The 24544-nt window shown below is 44.8% G+C and overlaps 1 protein-coding gene across 1 annotated transcript in view; it reads left to right on the top strand.

Moving 5' to 3' along the window:
- Nucleotides 1-16980: 16980 nt before the first annotated feature.
- Nucleotides 16981-24544, top strand: part of PRICKLE2 (prickle planar cell polarity protein 2) — a 58674-nt gene continuing 51110 nt past the window's right edge. Inside the window, 1 exon segment of the mRNA XM_015420256.1 lies at nucleotides 16981-17112. Within this exon segment, the coding sequence (XP_015275742.1) occupies nucleotides 16981-17112 (132 nt within the window).

Here is a 24544-nt window from a genome sequence, read left to right as displayed (position 1 = left end):
CTTTTGCATGTTGCTGAATAAGTGCTGTATAAACAACCATCATGGGAAAATGCATAAAAAGATTTTGTGCCTGCAGGATCTATAACACAGTGCAGTGGTAATGAAATGACCCTGCCTCATATAGTTCCAAGTGAAATGTTCTCTCTGGGGCTTTATCTGATGCTGCCAAATCGATGTGTGAAAACTGTTAACAACCCTGGTAGGTTCACAGAGATGAACTTGAAGGTGCACTTATACCAAGGACCAGTTCCTTAATAAGTTTGAAACTTGATCACACGGTGGATGTCAGACTCCCCGGGGAATCTGCAAAAGTCAATTTGCTTTCCGCCCATCTGACATGAATGGTAACGGTCTGCTATTGCAACCCAATCATCTGTCAGAATCCGGAATGCTAAGATCAGACCAAGCAGTCCGCATGGCAGTTGTTTGGGGAGTTCTTGGCACTGCATTTCACTGGGCAGACTGCCACATCCCACAGACTTCCTGGCAGCTGAGCAGTACCCACTGCTGATGCCTCAGACCCTTTCATTCATGCAGGGTTCCAAAGGAATGACTTTGTTTGTACTATTTTGTGACCACAGCGTAGCATCTGGCAACAACCTGGCAATGATAATCCTTTTGAGTAAACACATATTCATTTGAGTCCCATTCACCTGGTAGGTCTCGCCTGTGAATCTTTCACAGTGTCTCTTGTGTGGGCAGTTGCAAAGTTACAACTTCATGTGCAGTTATCCATCTCTTTTCAACCTCGGAAGCCTTCCTGGACACAACCACTTTCCCCCAAGGAAAGACCCAGTTGTACAACCTGGTTAATGAGGGTTTTATGAACCATCACAAGCTGTGTAACCCAACTGTGACTGGTGGTATGAGATGTGGTTTCCACCTCTGATCCAGGATTGGTTTGAATAAAACCGTTACAGTTGATCTTGGTATTTTTAAAGCTTAGAATTACACAGTTTGGGAAATATGAGCACTAAAGATGATGGGGGGGGGAGGACAGAATTCCCCCCATCTCTGAATTAAATGCAGAAACCCATCTTGCCTAGAAACAAAACCTGGCAAGAATTACAAGATCCTCTGAGTATGCTTAGATTCTTATTCTCTATATTGGTAAACCAAAAGAAATTGAAAATCAGAAGAGTCATGAATAGAACAGGCCACTCTTCTGACAAAAGCTGCCCTGATACCTTCATGTGGCTGTCTGGTTTATTGGTTCCCAAAGCAAGTTACAACCTATTAGAATTAAATCATGACCAGTATGATCAAGCTGCACTATGCATTGTTTAAATCAGGGGTGTCGAACTCATTTGTTATGAGGGCTGGATCTGACATAAATGAGACCTTGTTGGGCCGGGCCATACGTGTCATAAAATGTAATGCCAGGTAGCAGAGATATAAACTTTATAAAGGACACAAACAGAAAGGGTTTTTTAAAAACTTAAAATAAAAACATGCTTAAAACATTAGCACTCTTGCAAAATTTTGTTTATTTAACAGTGTCTGATAACTGACACCTCTTGCTCTGAATTATTGTGTCAAAATGTCTGTGCTATTGTAATCTTCAGTATGCTGTTCAGGTGTGTAAGCTGCAAACCTACGATGACGCAGCAGCAGCAGAACTGGAAGAAGAACCAGAAGACAGCCAGTTCCACTGCGGGCCTGATCGAAGCTCTCCAGGGGCCTGATCCGGCCCCCAGGCTGCATGTTTGACACCCCTGGTTTAAATGGTAAACGCTTTTGAAGAACGGAAAAGAGGGTGCCCAACCTGAACCCCTCTTCAATATCACAAAGGAGTGCCTGAAAAGAGAAGTGTTGACTAAAATTTGTGAGAGTGATGAGGTTCCACAGAGAAGGTGCTACAGCAAAGAAGGCTGGGATCAAACTTCCATGCTGCTGCAAATGAGGGAGCCCAAAGCAGTCTCCCCTTAAATATTTAAATCATGAAAGGAACATGTGAAAGGAGTAATACGTTCAGAGGATATGGGCCATGGTAAATGACAGAACTTGTAAATCAGCAGGGACTACCATCGTTTATTTAACAGTCTTCAGGCCTTGAAAATCAACAAGCAGTAATAGATGTATTGGCCTTGTCTGGATGACCCAGGCTAGCCCAGTCTCATCAGATCTTGGAAGCTAAGCAGGGTCAGTCCTGTTAGTACTTGGGTGGGACACCACTGAAGAAGTCTAGGGTGGCTGTGCAGAGGCAGGTGGTGGGAAACCACCTTTGTTTGTTTATTGCCTTGAAAACCCAATGAAGTTTATTGCCTTGAAAACCCAATGAGGTTTATTGCCTTGAAAACCCATAAGGCGGCTATGACTTGATGGCACTTTACACACACACACACACAGATGTATCGGCATGCCACAAGCCTGGGAGCAGAACGCGCATTAGTGACATGAGAGGAATGATGTCATATGACTTTTTCTCCTGGACAGCAGGGAAGGGAAGCAGGAACATGGCATTTTGGTAAGGGATGCGTCCAACCCTTCAAAGGGGCTTTTGTGCCAACTGGAATAGAAGATGGCATCACTGCTTTAAGTGGTCCTCATGGTGTGTCTAGCCCCCCCCCATTTCAGACCCCTGGGGTTTTAGAGACATCACACCGATTGTAAATATCTGTGAACATTTAGGACTGCTGTAGCACAGTGGAGTTTAACCTTGTAGAAATCTATACATAGAACAATCTGTAGAAATCCATAAATAGAACAAAAGAATCTGTAAAAAGAATGCCAGTGTTCTGATGTGAAGCAAAAGGTGTCTTTATAGGTTAGATTCCCTGAAAAGGTATGGAACGATGAAAGGATTGTTTTTAAACTCTCTAAACTGATAGGCATCTTTTTTGAAAGAGAAATGGTGGTATCAGTGAACAATAGAAGCCTCTAGATAGTGAGCGTCTCTTTGTTAATCTCTTTGTTGTTAACTTGGTTCAGGTTTTGATGAATCCCTTAGCCATGCAAGCAACCCAACTATAGCAAGTCAAGGCTACTGAAAGTAAACAGAGAATTGGGTGGCCTTTGTCTAGTTAAGGATTTCAACTCTTGCCCAGTTTTCTTAACAGAATGTTTCCATTGGAATGGATTGGCTCGTGCCATAATTTGGGGTCCAGCACCTCTTGATCTTTCCTCTCCACCAGCTGTTTCTTGTGATGGGTAACCTCTGGTTGTGATCAGATGCATACCAATATATCATCACAATGGCCAGGACAGGTTGTGGAGAAATTGTCTATGCCCACCAGTTGTGTGGGATAGAATGGGATTCCTCATTCACTGAAGCAACCGCAGGATTTGGCGAAAGGAGAGTCCATAACTCTCCTAGGCAACAACCCCCCCCCCCCATGTATTAAAAAAAAGAAAGCAGCCCAGATTTATAGCATTATTTATGAGATGGACTCTGCAGTAAGATGCATTTGCAAACAGAATGGAATATTTTGCAACTGAGAGTTAAAGGATTACATCCCAATGTATGCAAATCTTGTTTATTAAAGTGCACATGGTGCAATAATCCGAATCCCCTCCCCTTCTTTGTGTTATACGCATCAGCATTTCAGGAAGCGTGCTCCCTCGTACTGGGAGCTGGAAAATTCTATTTGCTCTGCCCTGCAATCTCATCCTAATAGTGTTTCTGTCTGATGCAATTTTATCAAATTCACTCCCACAGAGGTAATGGAGAAAAGATAAGCTGTGCTATGAACCATCCTCATGGCTCCTTTTACAGATTGAGAGATGCTAACAAACTGATTGCCTTGAGAGTAAACTCTTGCCTCTGTTTTGTTCTACAGCCATTCTACTGAAGATAAGCTTCACCTAGGCTTTAAAAAAAAAAAACTGGGGACACTGACTGCAGGTAAATGTTAATCTAACATACCCACAAGTCAGCTGTGACTTGACGGCACTTTCCACCACCAACATACCCACAAGGTGGCAGTCTGCTGCCCCAACACCCGCCTTCCTGTGTCTAGACAAGATTTTCCATAACGAGGAGACTCTCAGCATGATAACTCTTGATAGGCTCTGAGTCTGCTTTCAGAATTACATATTTTGGGTTACATTCTGTGGATTACTTTTAATCAAGGCTCTCTGTCTGTCTGTCTCTGTCTCTCTCTCTGTGTGAAATGCCTTCAAGTCACAGCTGACATGTGGTCAGCAAGGGGCTTTCAAGGCAAGTGAGAAGCAGAGGTGGTTTGCCGTTGCCTTCCTCCGCAGAGCCTTCCTTGGCGGTCTCCCTTCCAAATACTGACCCTGCTTAGCTTCCGAGATCTGACAAAGATTGGGCTATACCATGCCACCTTCCCTTCCTAATCAGGGCTGTACAAAACCTTTATCCATTTTGGTTTTCTGGCAGGGAGTAGTCTGTTCAGAAGAGAGGGAAGAAAGTCCATCTCCCACATTCCCCCTGCCTAGTGTGAATGTTCACTTTTATTTGTTCCTGTGTGCTTCCCTTGTTACTCCAGTTTTTAAAGCACTGTGGTTTTTTGGTTCTTCTGACTGTTGGATCATGTTCTAGCCATGAGCAACCACTACCAGTCACAGATCACATAGGGCATGGGATGATGTAACCGATCAGATTTAGTTGTGTGTTGAAGCAGCTGAAGCTGCCCCGTAGCTAGCAACTTTTTGCTTGGCGGGGCAGTGTTTTGCTCAGGGGGCCTCCCTCCCTGAGGAGCCCCAGTGCCCCTTCCTACAGTGGGGGGCCAGGGACAGCCTGAGCTCTACCCCTGGCTCCCTCCAGGGGGCAGAAGAGGCAAGGAGTGTGACGGCCGGGCTGGCCACAGAGGTGCCATGTGCGGGCTTGTTGGCATGCTGTAGCACAGCTGGGCACACCTGGCTGGGGCCAAAGAGGCACCTGGCTGGGGCCAGAGAGGCACCTGCCTGTGTCCTTGCCTTGCCTGGCCAGGCTTACCTGCTGGCGGGTGGCATGATGACCATCGGGTGGCAGCCCGAGATGGAGGCTTCTCCCACCACCATTCATGCTCACTTGCCTGCTCAGGCCCAGGCCTCTCTCTCACTGCCTCTGGCATCACCGCCCTCATCCTCCCTGCCAACAGGCTGGCAGGCAATGAGGGGGGAGGGGGCCCAGGGGGAGGGGGAGCTGAGGCTTAGGAGCTCTTCCTCCAATAAGTAGCTGCTGGCTGTTCTGATTCCTCTGCAGGGCAAAAAAGACATCCTGCCTGTACTCACAGCCAGTCTTCTTACTGCTGCTTCTTTGAATCTTTGAGCCCCAGCACTGAACGAGGTTCTGGCGCTGAGCTCTGAGAACACATACCTCAAATTAAGAGCAGGCTTAATGTTGGGGGGGGGGGATAAACAGAGAAAAATGTGGTGATAGGCTCTGGGAGTGTAGAAAAAGAGGGGGAAAGGACACAGGGCCCCGAGTTCGCTAAAATCGAACAAATCCTGTGGCTCTATTGAAATTAGCAACAAATGCTGATAGACTCACATAAACAACAGTGAAATGTGTGTGGCCTATAAAGCAAAAAAAAATATTGCCTATAACCACACAAATTCCTCTTACTAGGTGACCTCTATACCACTGGATTGTTATTGGGCAAATCACAGATTGCAGTTGCCCAGCGGAAGGGTATAAAATCTACATTTACCTTTTTCATGCTGGAGTGCCAAGCCAGCAGAAACATAGGATAGTGTGTGGCCCTGGGAGCAAAAAATCTTCCAATTAGCTGTTCTTTATGATTGTGTTGGGATTCAAAGCAGGCTCTAACACTCTGGTCTTAAAAGCACGTCTTCTTGGAAACAAGTACCCCTGGTTTTAGCGGGATTCATTGCCAACAAGTAGGTGTGCTAGCAGCTTTCGAAGCAAATGCTCTGCTCAGCCCTGACATCACTGTTTTTGGAGGATTCGCGTAGAAACAACATTGGCTGGAAAGATAAGGGGGAAAAAAGCGAAGTTAGATTAAATTAAAACCCAATGGCTGAAAAGGAAAGAGGGGGGAGGAGGAGGAGCAGCAGCTGGGGAAGTTGGTTCTGTTGACAAGCCAAGAGGAGGCTGCAGTGTAAAAAATCTGGCATGGCCAAAGAAGTGATTCATTGTCACTTAACGGTTTTGCTTCAGGAAACTCATCATTTTTGCCCACCAGGGTGAAGTTTAATTGGCACACAGTGGCTCCCCAGTTATAAGAATTTTTGGAAAAGTGTCCTCTAAATCTTTCCTTCAGAGCTTCTTTGCCCTTTTTCCTTTCTAAATTCTGCTCTGTGCTTCCATTATTTTCCAGGCAAAGCTCTTCTCCTCTGCTTCGCCAGTCAGATATTTTACATAGGGCCTTGAAATTGAGCCCGGTTTTCTCATTACTTTCTTAATACACAACACAGGGCCCCAGATTTACGAATGCCTCAGGAAAGGAAGGCTATTGCTTACTGTGAATCGTAGGAACCTGGAGTTGGAAGGAACCCAGTGGGTCATCTAGTCCAACTTTCTGTTGCCCTCAGACAGGATATCTAAATCACTCCTGATGCCTGCCTTCCCGGCCTTTCCTTTCAGAGTCCCTCAGGAAGATATTTCACAACTCGCCCGAGCTGTTTGTTCCATTGCTCATCTGTTTTTATAGTTAGTGAGTGTTTATAATAATCTCTATCCTAAAATCTACTCTTCGGTTCTTGAAATCTGTTGCCTGTTGACCCAGGGGCCAGTTTGGAAGATACTTGATGCTCAGGATTGTTCCCGAGTGGTGATCAAAAGCAGATACTGGGGCTTGTGTGTTTGTCCTGCTTCTCCATCTGTGCTCCTTGACTCTGTGAGATACAGTCTAGTTCCTTTCGTGTGGTGAACCTGGGATGGGAGATAGACAGACTGACACTTTTTAGATAGACTGTTCAAGAGGAAGAGAAAAACATTCCCCACATCCACTGAGCAGAGGGACCTGTGTGGATGGGCCTCAGAACTGTGCAGTCTGGGTTCTATCCAGTAGAAGATTTCGGTGGATAGAAAGGAGCGGGACGATTTCCCCATGCCACTGCGTTCTTCACCACTGGACTGCCTTGGTACCACTTCAAGGAAGCCATGTTGAGGGCAGTAATGGTGGTGCCTGGGCTGAAGCATGGTGCACGTTGTGGGTCTGGGTATCTTGTGGCTCACCTCTAGGATGGCGAACCACAGTAGGCTCAGGAGGGGCCAAGTCTCCATCATGGGGAAATCAACACTCCAGGCACAGGGAAGGTTCTCAGCAACACCCTTATTGGCCCCGACAAGTTGTTGTCACACTCACCCAGCCACTGTTACAATGTGGCGATCCTCTCTTCCTCTATCAGGCACCCCCAAGTGTGCTGCATTATGGCTTTTAAGTGTATGTTGGGCCACATCCTTCTGACATTGATCTCTCTGGTTGGTTCCCTGAATTTCAGCTGCCAGGGATGGCTGCTGGTCACGTAACACAGCCACCATCCCTGTGGTCCTTGGCCTACTCAGAGTCTCAGACTGTCATAGTGGGAATGTCTTTGATAGATTGATAAATACTGTTGTTGTCTGGTTTTACTCACAGTGGCCTCAGGCAAAGCTGACATGAGGAGGATACAGGGGCTGGGAACACCCTGCTCCAGTCCCTTTCTTTGGGCAGTCACCCCTGTCTAGGGCTGCTAGGCCCTACAGCTAGTTTGGTCTAGTGGTTAAGAGCAGGGGACTCTAATCTGGAGAACCAGGTTTGATTTTCCACTGCTCCACATGAAGTCAGCTGGGTGACTTTGGGTCACTCACATTTCTCTCAGAGCTGTTCTCTCAAGAGCAGTTCTCTCAGCGCTCTCTCAGCCCCACCTACCTCACAAGGTGTCTGTTGTGGGAAGAGGAAGGGAAGGTGATTGTAAGCCACTCTGAGTGAAGGGCGGGATATAAATCCAATTCTTCTTCTTCCTACTGGCAGCCCTCATTGCCTCCTGCTGCTCTGAATAGCAGGAGGGAAAAAAATTATTAAAAGTTGCATTGTCTGTGCCACAGCATCAGTTCTGGGGAAACCTGGAAGTGACATAGGGCAATTGTAGGAATTGCCAGAAAATCTGTCCCTGCTCCCAAAGCTCCAGCCCTACGCCTGCCTTTTGTCATTACACCCTGCTGTGCCCATGTGACAGAAGATGGGAGATCCTGCACCCTAGTTTCCGGAACTAGTGCTTTTTCCTTTCTCCTCTTCCTCCTTCTTTCTCCTCCGCCTCCTTTTTTTCCTTACTTGCTAATTCCAGCTAAGCCCTGTTCTCTCATTGGCATTCTCTCCAGTCCACTTTCTTTCCTTGTGAGCTCTGGAGGCACGCATTGGTCCTGGATGAGTATGGACTGCAACTGCTGAAGTTCTGCTATTAAGAGCCAGCTATTGATAAGATCATTATTGTTCAGCCACAGCCCAATGGTTCCCAGCTTTAGGATGGCTGAATATTTAATTGCTACTATGCCTATCTTTTAACTGTTTAAACTGTTTTTATTGTGTGACATTCACTTTTAATTGTCTATTGATTGTAATTTATTGTTGTAACCTTCTCTGAGCCTGCTTGCGGGAAGGGTGGGGTATAAATATAAATAAATAAATAAATCACACAGCTTTTCATATGGAGGTTACAATCTAGCCTTTGACCACCCTCTCCTTCTCCATTATTCCTTCTGATCCCCAAGACTCTCACTCATTCTAGTGATCATAAGGACATGTTTTAACTGATCAACATGTGTATGCAGTGAAGAAAAAACAACTAATAAATGATATGGAAGATACTGTTTCCAGGGTCAGACCTTGGTTTTCATGATGCAAAAGAGAGCAATGGAAGGGGCAGGGGTGGCCATTAGGGATGGCTGGCCCACAACCCACTCACAGGCACTTCACGACCCACTTTTGGGTCCCCACTTTTGGACCTTAGTTGTCGCTGAGGGGATCTACTTGCAGGCTGAGCAAACTAGATGTTACCCCAAAACACAAAAAAAAATCCCCCTTCCTCCTTTGCAATGTGCTTGTTTCTGATCTAGCAAACACACTCTCATCGGTTTATTTTTTAAAAAAAATCTTTTTTAGAAAACTCTGATGAATACTGAACTTCCTATAACAAAAGCAAATTTGCAAAGCAGAAACAAGAGAGCAAAAATTGGGCCTTGTGTTCAGTGTGCCATGGAGCCGGAAAACAGCTCTACCCTTCCATCACCTGTGAGAAGAATCACAAGGAACTCTTCTCCTTAGCGGCTGTAGAAAGCTAACAGTACAAAATCTTAAAAACATTTGTATTGATTGGATGCGAAAAATTATTCCCCAGCTCCTTTCCCTTCCTTTCTGCATTTGATTGATCCAGCATCAGCAATTTCCTGAGCGAATGAACAATAGAAGGGCTTGACTGACAGAAATGTTTATTTCTCTGGGGTCCCTTTGTACTATAAAGTGCTGCTTCTGAATGTAGTGTTCAGTGAATCCTTGATCCTTTGGTTTACTATACAGAACAAAGCCTTACCTTTCTGCTGCCTTTAGTGAGAAATTTGTTCCCATCTCAAAACAAATCCCCAAAGATTTCTTGGAAGTAACCATTACATTTGGAAGATGAACACTGAATGATCAGTCTGGCTTTTCCAGTCATTACGGGAAATGGTTTAACAGTGCTGGAGCCCTCCGCAATCTGTGGACCAACCACCCCCTCCCCCCACCTTGGGCTTATGAAAAGAATGATAGGGATAAAAGACTTATTAATCAAAGAGTAAATATTATTGTAAGTTGTGCTCAGTTCTGGACGTATCAAATTAATGGGTTCCCCCATCACTACCCCCTCTTTATATTTTCCTAACAGCATGCTTCTCTGTACCTGCTCTGTGCTGTTATTCTTTATATGGTAATGCATTTGACACGCTGGCCAAGAGTCATGAGCTTTTCCAGACATGTACATTCTTCCTTCGTGTGTTCCATTGGCTAAATTGTATCTCCACTACAGAACATAACAATAACCGCATTGTTTGTTCCTCTCTCCTTCTCGTTCTCTCTTCCTGTCTTTTCGAAGGATATGCGAATGGTTGTGATATTCCGTTGTAGCAGTCAGCCATTGGGAATTCAGCGGATACAGTTAGGGTTGCCATCTCAAGAACTCCAACCATACACACTGCGAGACTGCAAGAAAGTGACAAATTGCCTATGTCAGAACATGGCCGGTCCTTGCAATAAAGAACAGGTGGCAAGATTAGATATGGTTCCATCTTCATTAACAGCACAGATACTGATCCAGCAAACCAGTTGAATGGATGTTTTCATAACAGGAGCCCTTTTCAAAAATTCAGATTTGGTAATCCAGTTTCATGTAACAGGAGTTTGCACTACCTGCAAGCTCCTGGTACATGCAGTTGGCATTTTGTGTGACTAGGGTAATGGATGTATTTTTCACCTTCCTTATGCATAAATGTATACCCTGAAAAATCCCGTGTTCAGTTTGCTTGTATCAAAGCTGCAAAATACATGCTTTCACATAAAATGGTGGCTATGCATATTAAGGAAATCATGGGTAACATGACCTCCAGCTGAGTGTAGTGGTTAGGAGCATGTACTCTAATCTGGGAGAACCGGGTTTGATTCCCCACTCTTCCACATGCAGCTGCTGGTGTGACCTTGGGTCAGTCATAAGTTCTTTCAGTGCTGTTCTCTCAAGGACAGTTCTCGAGAGAGCTCTCTCAGCCTCACCTACCTCACAGAGTGTCTGTTGTGGGGAGGGGAAGGGAAAGGAGATTGTAAGCCTCTCTGAGACTCCTTTGGGTAGTGAAGGGCGGGGTATAAATCCAATCTCTTCTTCTTCTTCTGAACAAAGTCCAAACTCTATACTATACCAGATATGCTGCTTACACATGCATTTCTGTCATCTGAGTGCTGGATTTTAGCTCTGCAGCAAGAGATGAAATGGAGATAGTTTAAGTAGATTATTTGGTATTTGGCTTTCTCCTGGCAATCTGTTGGAAGATGAATGCAATAGGCTGAGCACACCTTAAACAGGAGAATTTGCTGAAGATAAGGGTGGATCTTCTCACTATTGATGATGGCTCACCTAGGTTAGGCCCCATCACCCATCAACCCACTTTAATGTGAGCCATTTAAAAATGCCCTCAACAAAGCATCTTTGCACATTGTAAGCTTTATAGCTTGGATCCACACCAGTATCCAGAAGCTACCATTTGTGCAGAATGGTGCAGCCAGAATTCAGACTGGAGTGCGTTGCAGAGACCATATCACACCAATCTTACTCCACCTACACCAGCTCTCACATTGCTTCTGGGCCCAGTTTGAGGTACTGATTCCACAGGATTGAGTATTCTCTTCCCTGGCGATATTACATAGGGACTTGTGTGTTATGTCCCTGCAGCACAGCTCCTGCAACTTGCAATGCCCTGGGCCATTTATAGTGCTGTATGCCTCTACATCAAAGTATCACCCCTCCTGGAAACTGGGGAAGCTCTTCTCCAATGTTACATAGGTTTTCCTGACTCTGGCTTGAAAAATCTAGGGGTAGGGCCCCTGGGGAGGACATGGTCTGAGGAGAGGAGGGACCGCAGTGGAATATTATGCCATACAGTCCACCCTCCAAAGCAACTGTTTTATACAGGGGAACTAATTTATGTAGTCTGAAGATCAATTCTGGGAGATGAAGAAGAAGAGTTTGGTTTTATATGTTGCCCTTCACTATTCAAAGAAGAGAGGCTTACAATCTCCTTTCCCTTCCCCTCCCCACAACAGATACCGTGTGAGGTAGGTGGGGCTGAGAGAGCCCTCTTGAGAACTGCGCTTGAGAGAACAGCTCTGAAAAAACTTATGACTGACCCAAGGTCACACCAGCAGCTGCACGTGGCAGAGCAGGGAATCAAACCCGGTTCTCCCTGATTAGAGTCTGTGCTATTAACCACTATACCACTACACCAAACTGGCTCTCCAGGCCCCATCTGGAGGTTGGCAACCCTACGAAGTATACCCTAGACCTTTTGATGGGAAGACACTGTGCTAAAGGAGCTCCCACGTGACCAATGTAGTATGAGAAAGGGCCCAGAGGACCATTGTCATTTACTGATTAAAATGATGTGGGTGGTGCTTTGGTCTATGCCATAAATCCCCCTACCTAGCATTTCTATCCAGTTTGGCTCTTGCCTGAAAAATTTGCTGTTGTTTTCTTTTCTACTTTGCCTCCTGGTACCACAGTTTATTTTATGACTTCCCTAAGCTTTAAATATTTTTGCTGCTCGCTGACATATTCTGCAGGGATCCATGTGATTAATAAGCCCAGGAATGACAGTCTGTGAAATAGCGCTGAGCTCCACAAGACTACCCATTCCTCAAACAGTAAGCCCCTGATCCTCTAACCACCAACTTTGTGAATAGCTGGCACTGGATTTGACGGGGCTGCTCTGGGGTTGGTGGTGGCTTGAGGATTGATGGAGATGATGAATGCATTTGGAGGTTAATAAATTGCCTTGCCTGTTGAGCTGCTCAATGTTATATCATAAACAGAGATGGAAATGCCTGTTGAATCCATCGATTTGGTGGGGGGGAGTATATGGCCTTCGTACGGTAGCTGATTAATTAAAGTATTCATATGAAATTGTGCTCCGATTGTTTTTGGAGGGTAACAGCCAGAGGCCGCGCTGAGGTTCTTTGCCTAGCGAGATGCAAACCAGACACCCAGCCTGTATTTGCATCTGTGTGTATTTTAAATCTGATGAAAAGCAGGAAATGGGGAAACTTGGCTACTCTCCCTGGTTTGACTTAGCAGAGCCTCTTGGCTCTGTGCATTTTTGTGCTGTGCTGGCTGCATGGAAGTTTAGATTCGTTTGCATCAGGGTAATTTTATTCATGGCTCATGCGAAATGATGGAGAAAATAAATTGAGAAGGGTTGCATGGCTGGATTTGGGGTGGGGGAGAATGCACCATGGAACAATGCACAATGGTTAATATTAAGGTAAGAGTAGGATGCTTGTGGGCCCTGCCCTGTGATCTGGAGGTGCCACTCCCGAATTAGGGTTCCCAAATGTTACTCACGTCTCCGGCGGGGGACTCCTGCGCGGCATCCGGAGCGCGCACGCACGCCGCATGCACATCACAGGGAAGTGATGTCATGACGCCGGGCACGCTGGGGGCGTGGCCACGACCATACAAGGGAAAACCATAGAGTTTTCTCTTGTATGGCCGTGGCCCCGCCCCCAGCATGCCCGGCGTAATAACGTCACTTTCCTGTGATGTGCACACTGGGGCGGGGTTCCCCCCGGGGCCCAATTCCCCGGCGTCTGGGAACGGGCCTCTGGGGCGGGGGGATTTCCGCCCCCCGGGGGGATTTGACAGCCCTATCCCGAATCCAAAATGCACAGGGACTGGTTGTGAGTACTACTGAGTGGGGAAAGGAAGGGAAAGCCACACATGCTTGGAAGGACTCTCCCCTTTGGCTGATACATCCCAAGTAATATATAGTGAGTGCGAGGACATCATCTGTTGCCCTGGATATAAACTGTCCTGTGGAATAAAAAGTAGATTTTGTGCAGTATATTATGGCAGTACCAGCAATGTCTAGAAAAGGTTCCAGAAGGGTTTGGGGGAATTTCATAGAATCATAGAGTTGTAAGAGACCTCTAGGGTCACCTAGTCTAACCCCCTGCACAATGCACGAAATTCGCAAATACCTTCCCCTCCCACCCCCAGTGGGTTTCTTCCTGTAACAGAAGATGACAATGCAAACAAATCAGAGGAGGTTAAAGGGGTTCTGTATGCCAGTTTCCTTCCCAAGGCCTTTTATTTATTTAAAATATTTCTGCCGTCCCTCTCCATACAAATGTCAACAAACAGCATACAGCACACTAAAAGCAGTAACACAGTAAAACCCCAAATATCATAATAAAAGACAGCAGCAAGACCAGTTTGAAAAGATTGCAAATAAAGCAGTTAGAGCAATAAAACAGATTGAGATTTGTAAATAAGCCCATTAAAAAGCCTGGAAGGAAAAAAACCTGGCACCTAAATTTGGCACTTGGTGAGCTTGTGTGAAGAGGGAGTTCCACAACCTAGATACCATTTCCGAGAATGTCCTATCTCTCTTGCTCACTCACCTAGCTTCAGAGAGCAGAGGCATACAGAGTAGAGGCTCTGAACATATCCATAGGCTGATAGGCTCCTATGGGCCTTCAGATACCCTGGTCTCAGACCATGTAGAGCTTTATAGATAACAACCAACACTTTGCATTGTGCTTAAAAGCAAACCAGCAGGCAGTGGAGACTGAAGATCCCCACATGGAACAGATCACTTCCCACAGAGAAAATGGCTGCTTTGGAGGATGGTCTTTATGGCATTATACTTTGCTGAGGACCTTCCCCTCTCCAAATCCCACTCTCCCAAATCTCAAGTAATTTCCCAACCTAGAGGTGGCAACCCTAAGTACCTGCTAGCAGCCTAGCTGTCACATTCTTACCTGGTTGAAGTTTCTGGGCTGTCTTGTGACCCACGCAGAACACTTAACTGTAGCCTACCCGAGATGTGATCAGAGCATGGATAACTGTGATCAAATCATACCTCTAAAAGAGGCACTTTATCCGGTTGCTATGTGCTACAGAGGAGATCTGTGCCTCTGTCTTTATCCTTGGGTAGAGCATTCCCAAGATATGTATCTGCTTGTTAAGGGAAGTGCAACCACATTCAGAACAGGTAGAGTTTGCAAATCTCAGTTGGTCTTATTATGAACCAACAGCCTCTTACTGCCTTCAGACACCAGTGTAAAGCATGCATTGTTCTACTATGGCAGATAGCATTTAAAGTAGCTAAGAGACAAACTAAATGTTACATTTAAAAAAAAGATTTGAGTCCAGTTTTTCCAGACTCGATGTATTTGCCTACAGCCACACAGCAGCTGTGGGGACAAGCAATGCCAGCCTCCTAGTGGGACCTGGGGATCCTGTGGAATTCCAGCTCATCTCCAGGCTACAGAGATCAGTTTCCCTGGAGCAAATAGATGCTTTGGAGGGTGGACTGTGTGGTACTCTACCTCGCTGAGGTCCCTGTCCTCCCCAGCCTCCATCCCCAAATCTCCAGGAGTTTTCCAACCTGGATCTGGCAACCCTGCCCCCCCCATCCCCTGCCAGTGACCGGGGGGACGTGACAACCCTAGGACAGTCTGTTCAAAAATGAAGGTGAGCCCAACTGAACTGGGAACTACAATGAGGTGGGGGGAGGAAGAGCTCTTGCCTTCTCCTCTGTGCCTTATCCCAACTTGAAACAGTGTGTGTGTGTGTGGGGGGTGTTGTTTCCCCCTTTTTGGCTGTTCCATGTGCAGTTTTCCATGTACATCTTTGAACCTGGACTCAACTTAAAAAAAAAAAAAGTAAGATCTAGTTTGGCTCTAAGAAATCGGGGCAGTCAAGAGGGTTGTAACCCCCCCCCCCAATCTCTCCATGTGATGGGTTTTATCCAGTGCAACCAAGACTGACCAAAAATCAGACCTGAAACAAGACTGACATGAGTCTAGATAATCAATTTTATCTAAGAAAATCTAGAATTGCACATTTACAACATGCTTGAGCCCAGGGGTCATTTCATAGAAAAAGAGCTAGGGGAACTCATTAGCATAACTCATTAGCATATGCCACACCCCTGACATTAGGGGCCCGGCGATGGACCTGCAAGGCCAGCGGGAGTGCGAGGAAGCCCTGCCAAGGCCCTCCCTGGCCCCAGGCAGGCAGGAGTGGGGAGAGGTGGGGAGGAAGCAACTTACCCTCCCTCTTCTCCTGCCTCCTCCTGGCTGAATGAGGGCTGGAAACGGGGTGGCCGGAAGCAGGGGGTGGGGCTTCATTGTGTGCCCCGCCCCCCGCTCCTCACCCGGGGGAACTGTGATCCCCCGCGTACCCCCCCAAAATGACCTCTGGTCACGTCTCTTCTGACTTATGGCAACCCTATGGATTAACATTCTTCAAAACCTCCTGTGGTTAACAGCCTTGTTCAAGTCTTGCAAACTGAGGGCCATGCCCTCCTTGGTTGAGTCAATCCATCTCATGTTGGGTCTTCCTCTTTTCCTGCTGCCTTCAACTTTTCCTGGTTTTGAAACTATCACCTCAATTTTACCTTCCCTAGACCCCTTTCTGTAAGACCTATTCTGGATAGCTTCTGAAGGTGGGGTGGGGGTTAAAATACACAGCAGACATAGCTGTGCAGGCAACTGTTGAAAAAAACCCTTGTTATCTCAGGCAAATGTCTTTTTTCAACTTGAAATGCTTTAGCTGAAGATGGATTGAATTTGTGGCCTCATATATGCAGAGTATATACAGAGCCTGTGAACTCCTCGTAAGCCCCTCCTTGTAAGGCATCCTTAGTGGGTAATCTTATATTAAGGCAGCAGTTGCCAGCGTGTGACTTTCATCACTTCCTCTAATGTAACACAACCCTATTCATGATGTTCTGTCAGTGTAATGGAATTTGCCGCCCTTAGCTTTCTGTTTATATTGACATTTAGTATACTGTATATGCTAGTTCTTTAGCTTGCTGATTTGGACACGCTGATCAGCTGGCACTGAACACATATTTATGGGTGCTGTCAAAGGAGAGGGAAGTGAAGAGGTGCATCTCAGATCGTTTATCAAATGGATTTGACCCTTAAATCCCCAAGGCCAGTTCAGCATGGGTGGTCTCATTTTCATGGTTCCTCTCCCCAAACAGAAGAATAGTTATTTGGATTTAGAGTGCCTTGGCATCTTGTCAAGGACAGGTTGCTGTTTGCAGTCATATGTTTGTATTTCCATTATCCCACCATTTGAACTTATTACTAGACAGCTGCTATATCTAGGGGGGAAAGACTAATAATTTCCCATGCACAGTTGTAATTATGCACTGCTTTATGCTGGGCAAAATGGGATTACCCCAGTGTTTTTCAGCTTCTGTTGATATACAGAAAAATCTCTTTAACAGTGTTTCTTATTTTTAAACAGTAGAGGATCATTTTTGTTTCTTGGTTTTTCTTTTCCCATAGGAAGATTTGCCAGCACTGTAAGTGTCCACAGTCAGAACACTTTGAAACAGTGATGCCCCTAGAAATGGAGAAAACTGTGACCAAGCTGATGTTTGACTTCCAGCGCAATTCGACTTCTGACGATGACTCTGGCTGTGCCTTGGAAGAGTACGCCTGGGTTCCTCCGGGGCTAAAACCAGAACAGGTAAGTGTTGTCGTTTGCACTTCGCAGTCACTGTGCATACAAATCTTCAGATCCTATCAATGGAGAAAATGGATTACACTTCAAATCTCTCAGGAGAACCGCCAAAGGGAGATCTTGGATAAACTCACTGCCACCATACTGATGTTTTCTAGACATGGAGAGAATGCATGTGGTCAAGCACTGCTAAGTTTGACAATCGCTCAGGATTGTAAATAAATACACACAAGTGTCTGTCCACAAAAGCATCACTAATCTGCTGTCCTGTACATCCCTGTATTAATAATTTGTGATATACTGATACACAACCTTCTCACAGTGGAATGCTTGTTTTTACAAAACTGGCATCACAAATGGCCCGTGCCTGTGAACATTCATAATGTTGATCCTTGTTTCTGAAATGGCATGTTTCTATTTGAAATGTGCTGAGGCATGCTCAATATAGTCATCATTTGTATGCAGAACAGTTAAAGATGGCATTAGGCATGGAAGGTCCAGCATCTTCTCCTTCTCACCAAGCAGCTTGATCAAGGAAAACTGAAACATCTGAGATAAACATTGCAAACACGGCATTTAACTGGAATTTTGGAAATGTTTGTCTCATCAATCTGTTAGCTGGTGGTGGTTGTTTTACTTGGAATTTCAATTTTTTTTAAAAAATGGGGACAGTTTAGCCAGAGTTCCTTGCAAAGTGTTCAGCTGCCAGATATGTAGGGATTCATTGGGATTCAGATGAGATGCAGCATCTGACAAACAAGTGAAAAGAACACAAGACACTGAGTGATGTGGAAACTTGTTTGTATTCTTAGTTGTTGTAGTATACGCTAACAAGTGGGGTAGATCCTACCACTATCCTGCCCTCCACTCAGCAGTTTATTCATTAATTTATTAAAATATTTATACCCCATCTTTTCTTTTGAGTCAAGTTCAAAGTCTTAGTCCAATGTAAGGAGCTGTCTTCCATCTTAAGCACCTCTGCTGTTGCAGAAGGTTGAAATTAGGTTGAAGGATGGCTACTTACAGGATGATTGGATCCTGCCCTATTCTACCTGTTTGGGGACTTTACAATGTATATATAACTTCTAGGAACCTGCCTGAGGCAGCTTACATTACAAAATAAAAAACCAAAACATTAAAAGATGTTAATTAAAATCTAGCATTAAAAAAGCCCCAGCCCAGTATAAAAACATTGATCATAAAAACAGACAACAGAAAGTTTGAAACAGTTTCCAGGCTAAAAGACACCAATAAAGGAATATCACCATGTCTGCTGATTTTTTAGAGGCATTCCCATATGTGTTACTGCCTTGTTGCAGACAAACCTCGTCTGTTGCAGATCAGTCCAGGATGTACCAGAATTCTGACCATGCTGCTTTCTGGGTAGTGTTGCCAACTCTGGCCTGGGAAATTCCTGGAGATTTTGGGGTAGAGTCTGTTAGGGTTACCAGGTCCAGATGACAAGCCAGCAGGAGACTTACCAAAATGCTCCAGGAGAGGGGAGGGAAGAAGCTATGGTTTGAAGCAAATTCTACCATAAAATTTTGCCCCAAAACTAGAGTGTCCCCCCCCAACGTCGGGGGTGGTACCCCCGCCGGCTAGCCGTAAACACTGGAAACCAGGGGATCCCCCACGTGCCACAGGGCCCTGGAAACCCTAGTGTCTGTGGAGGTGACAATATGGGGAAGGATTTCACCTTGAATCTATATTATACTATAGAGTTTTCTCTCCATTTCCTCCAGCGGAAAATCTCTTGTCGTCTGGAGATCAGTTGTAATTCCAGGAGACCTCCAGGCCTCACCTAGAGGCTGGCAACCCTGTTTCTGGGCCACTTCTGGTTATAGAAGATGGAGGAGGAAGGGAAGCTGCATCTTCGACTAATCTTCTCATTAGAACATATACCCTGCCATTCAGTTAGATGTGGCTCTGATGTGGCTTACAATAGAATCATACAAAATCATGTCAATAAAACGGCATCCCACTCAGATCTGAAGCAACTGAGTCCTTTTCAATTTCCTAAAAGCTCCCAGAGATAAGGCCAAGCATGATTTCTTATGGAAGGCATTATATTGTCAAGTTGCTGCTACAAAGAAGGCTCCACTCTTTATACTTACTAGCCCAGTCCCTGGAAGAAGGAAATGTGTAACAGAGGCTCCCCAGACCACTTCAATATGCAGAAAGCTTTCATGCGGGATTATAAGCATTCCCTCGCTTTGTACCTATTATGTCAGGCTGCATCTCCTCAAGGGAGGTTGTTCTCAAAACTTGATCTTGTGGTTCTGTGTAGCTGTGACCAACATATAGGGAAGCAGTGCTGTTGCAGTGGCGGTACCATCTTTTACATGTGGTAGAACGGGCAAAGTATTCTGGCTTTTTCCCTACCAGTGCTAAGGTCAGTTTCAGTCCATTGCTTTGAAGGTGTATCTGTTGATATGCCATGATTTTCATCCTTCCAAGGGATGACTCTCCTTTGGCAACTCCTGTTCAGAGTAAGCCCTGACTGACAGAAGGCCCCTAGCACCAATCCATCCAAGTAGTAGCTAGGCAACTTTTGGCTATGAATCTGAGCCAGCCTTAGCCATGGTGGCTTATACATGCAACTCTTCTTGTGCATACCATCAGTACTGTACTAGGGGCAAAGATATTTGGAAGGCTTGCTCCACTTTAAAGGAAGCAAATGCCTCAAATTATTGTGGTTAGCAAGAAGAACAGAAGTGGCATTTCACCTACATCAATAAAAATCTGATTTGATGTCAGGCTCAGGCTTTGTTAGGTTCCTTCTTGTTGTGCTGTGTTAGATTTACTGAAGAGAGATCCCAGTGCATAAAATACACATTGCCAGTTGCCATTAAGGACATTAATAAGACTGATGTGCCACAGTACATTGTTACAATGAAATATTTACCTGTTTCTGTTATTCACCATTTGCTTGATTCATTCAGCCTTCCTGGTAATCATTTCATGTTTGAGACGGGGAGCTTAATTTGCCAAGGACATTACGAAATGAAACTCACTTGAATAATGATGAGGGTAATAGGTTTCAAAATTGTTTAAGGAGTCCAGAAGCCTTCCGTCACATGGTTAGATTGTGCTCAGAATTTGAATAAGATGCTTTTCCCTCACTTTGATTCAGACACTCACCTTTAGTTCCTGAAATATTTCAAAACCTTTTGTACACTGTAAATAGTTTCTTTTTCTTTCTTTTTTTTGCACTTTTCTTTCGGTTTCTGCAAACTATGCAGTAATTTGTTAATGTTCACTGGAAGATCTTGTCTTCTTGCATTATAGTTGTTCCAAAATGAACATTGTGCATTCAAAGGTAACATGAATCTTCACCAGCCTTAACAAACTATAGATTTTTCTACATACCTGTTGAATGACTATGGGGAGAGAGAAGGTTTACTAGCCAGAAGTGCTGCAATCATGACAGGTTGCAGTTCAGAAGAGGCATATATGCACCCAGGTATTTCTAAGAGCTTTCCTCTCAGATGGTGTCTCTGAAGGACCCCCCCCCCTCATTTTTCTTCATCCATGTGAATTGAAAGAAGCAGAGCTTTTTAAAAGGATGAATCTGAGAAAGCTAGCACAAGACAGATTTATTTTATTTCTGCCTTCATTGCAGCACAGTAATTTGCTGATCCAAGACTCTGGCATCGCCTGTGAATTGAAGGCATGAGAATAGCAAATGAACTGGCATCTCAGCTGCTTAGCAACAAATTCTCTGTCTGTAAGTGCTTAGCAACAGGTGATCTTTCATTCTTAGGTTTCTGACACAAGATTCCCCTATGTACACACAGAGAGGACTTAGTCGGCCAGATGCTTGCTCAGGACCTGGCTGGTGAAAAGGATCAAGGTTCAATGTACTAGTCGCAGACTTACAAATTCAAGGTCTGGAAAGGCAATGGCAAATGATTGGAAGATGCATTATTTTAGCTAAAGTTGTTTCAAAGTCTGAATCTGGACAGATTTCCAGAAGTTGCATCTGAATAGGGCGTTTTCTCTTACTAGCCATACTGCTTAAGATCAGGTGTATGTTCTGTTCTGCCATGTTTAGCTCCCAATGAATGGAAAAGTTATCACTTGATCTATTGATGTGTAGCCAGCAATTTAGTTGGTTATGAAAATATGAGGCTGCCTTGTAGTGAATCAAATCATTGGTCCATCATGCTCAGTCCTGTCCACTCTGTTTTTAATTGCCTGAAATTCCAGAGAACTATAAAGTCCTCCCCAGAACTTGTTTCATGATATTTTGTTATTGGAGATGCCAGAGATTGAACTGGGACCTTTTGCATGCCAAGCAGGTGCTCTACCACTAAGCTATGGCCATCCCTGATGTTTTCCAAATCGTTCTATGAAACCGAGTTCTGCCCTGGTTGACAAACTTCCTGTTTATCCCTCTTGAAAGCCAGTGTGGTGTAGTGGTTAAGAGCAGCAGACTCTAATCTGGAGAACCAGGTTTGATTCCTGACTCCTCCACATGAAGCCTGCTTGGTGACCTTGGTCCAATCACAGTTCTCTCAGGACTCTCTCAGCCCCACCTACCTCACAAGGTACCTGTTGTGGGGAGAGGACAGGAAAGGTGATCGTAAGCCACTTTGGGACTACTTAGGGTAGGGAAAAGTGGGGTATAAAATCCTGCTCCTCCTCTTCTTCCAACACTGCTAACACTGCAGTTCCCATGCAGAGCTATTCCCGTCTAAGCTCATTGAAACACTGCAAATCACTAGCAAGACCATTCTAAGCAAAGCTACGTGTTTCTCAACTTTTTTCAGTCATCCTATTTCTTGGACTTCCTTTATCATTTCCATGCCCCTCCACCTGTTTTTAAACTTGCTACATCTTTGCCTATTCTGCTCATTCTATGCATGCCTCTGTCCCTACTTCTCCCAATGTCTCAGCCTTGGTGTGATATCTTCCCAAGCTAACAGTTCATCCATTTGCAGACTCTGCATCACTCCTGAACATTTTATGACTGACCCTTCCCCACAGGTAGAGTCCAATGGCACCTTTAAGACCAACAAAGTTTTATTCAAGGTGTGAGCTAAGTAGCCCTGAATAAAACCTTGTTGGTCTTACAAAGGTGCCATTGGACTCTAGCTTTTGTTCTATTGCTTCAGACCAACATGGCTGCCCACCTTGGTCCTTCCCCATAGGGGAAGTTGAAAGGGAAAGAAGCAAATAAATATTTAAAAAAATGAATAAATACAAATTGTTCATTCAGATCCCGCAACATGGTGCAATGCCAGAGGGGTGTAGTGGTTAAGAGTGGTGGACTCTAATCTATAGAACCGAGTTTGGCTCCCCACTCCTCCACATGAAGCCCACTGGGTGACCTTAGGCCAGTCACAGTTGTCTCAGAACTCTCTCAGTCCCACCTACCTCACAAGGTACCTGTTGTGGGCAGTGGAAGGGAAATGCGATTGTAAGCTGCTTTGAGACTCCTTGGGGTAGAAAAAAGTGGGGTATAAAAACCAACTCCTACTCCTACTCCTCTTCTTCTTCTCCTTCTTCTTCTCAACCAATTGCTAAGGGAGACATACAGATTTTAATCCTGGTTTAATTTCAATGATAGAAAGGGGGGGAAGGGATTACACAGTTTATAAAGACATAAGAGATGAGGTAGAATTTTGATTTCCTCCTAGAGGAAACTGCATGAATAGAACCAGATCTCCAGCTGATATAAATAAGCCCAGTTTGATGCTTCAGTGCAGCTAGATTGATTTATACCAGCTGAACATCTGGTTCATAATTCATAATCAGGCAGCACAGCTCACTTTGTTGTTCTGCTTTTAAATTTTAAAAGGAATTTCAAGAACTCATTGTAGAGTAGATGTACACAGTGGAACTACCGGAACTAAAGAAACCTTGATTATTTTCTTCGGCCTTTCTATCTCTAATCAACCTGTTCCATATCAATAACAAATGCAAAATGCATGATGGTCTGTATTTTGATGTACAAACTGTGATAGAAACAAGCTCTGTCTAAAAACGGATGTTCAGTAGAGGGGACAGATAGGTGCACAGAGTACTCCAGTCTACAACTACTGATATGAATAGGCTTAAACTGGAGTAACACTGCACAGGGTTGTGCTGCTACTAATGCGAGCATTTCTGAACAAGTCAGGGAGCAGCTGAAACACAAAACAGATTCAAACACAGGGCCAAACTGAAGTTCTTAATGCTTTGAGTGGCTGGTTGGAAATCCAAATATAGGTTCCCCACCCCCACCTCCCCCCAAAAAAGAACCAAAAGAGGTTTATTTTTTTGGCCTTTAAAAATAACAAAAGCAGCAATATTTGGCCAGCTGTGTGCAAGTATGCATGTTCCCCCTCCGTTCTTTCAAGCCACTGGCAGTGAAGATGAAAAAGAGTTAACCACTGCAAAACCATCTCACTGCTTCTATCAGCATAGATAGTGAATAAATCCTGCGTCTGTGGAGACTGAGATGTCAGCCCCAGGCAACTGCTCTGTGTCTTTCCTCCATTGCTATGCTTAAGCAAACAGCTCTTCTCTAAGGAATTTATGCCACCGTATATTTAAACTGAAGCTCCAAACAAAAGTTGCAAGGTGTATGCCTGAAGCTTTTACCATAGAGTGGCATTCTCATGAAAGTCCCTGACTGGTTTTGTACAGAGATCTACTAAATCATATGACACACACACACACACTTTTGTGGTCTGAAATGGTACAGCCCAGACACACGTTTTCCACTGGCTGGCAACCAGAGGGAGAGAGAGGGGTGGGAGCAATGGTCTGATTCAGGATAAGGCAGCTTCATGTGTCCTTCATGGTTACCGCCCCGGAGGGTGACAACCCCATTTCCAGAGAAACCCAGAAGTGACGTCACATCATTGGATTGATTCTCTGGGATTCACAAAAACTCTAAGGTAAAACCAGGCCTGGCCATCCTACTCTGGCGTCAGCTGCTCTTGTTGCGGTTGTGCAGGGCAATCTGGCCCTTTCTAATATATGAATTGGCACTTGTACTCTTAGTTTATGGATAGAGAGCATAGGAAAGAAACTGGGCAGGGCCTTTTAGCTGTCAGCCATATAAAACCTTGAGACATGATTTTTAGGAGCTGGAATAGTACACATTCCTGATATCTGCATTTTCATCATCTGTCTAAGGCACAGTTGTTTTGTCCGCTTACAAAGATATTGCAAGTTATTTTTAAACAATGGTTAACATAAGTTTTTTTAAAAAATGTTATTATTAAAAATGTGTTCTCATATCAAAAAGGTTAGGATTGAATCCTACAAACAACAAATTAGTGCCAAAAATCAGTGCCCATCATCAATGCAGCAACAGATGATTCTTATAGATAGATTCATGGAGGATAGATCTATCAGTGGCTACCAGCCATGGTGACTGAGGGGAACTTCCGCATTCAGAGGCACCAAACCTGTGAATCCCAGAGTCAGGAGGCAACATCAGTCT

Source organism: Gekko japonicus, unplaced genomic scaffold (genome assembly GCF_001447785.1).
Source record: "Gekko japonicus isolate JY-2015 unplaced genomic scaffold, Gekko_japonicus_V1.1 scaffold262, whole genome shotgun sequence".
NCBI classification, from domain to species: domain Eukaryota; kingdom Metazoa; phylum Chordata; class Lepidosauria; order Squamata; family Gekkonidae; genus Gekko; species Gekko japonicus.
The sequence above is the reverse complement of the archived record's forward strand: the minus strand, read 5'-3'. Positions and strand labels throughout refer to the sequence as shown.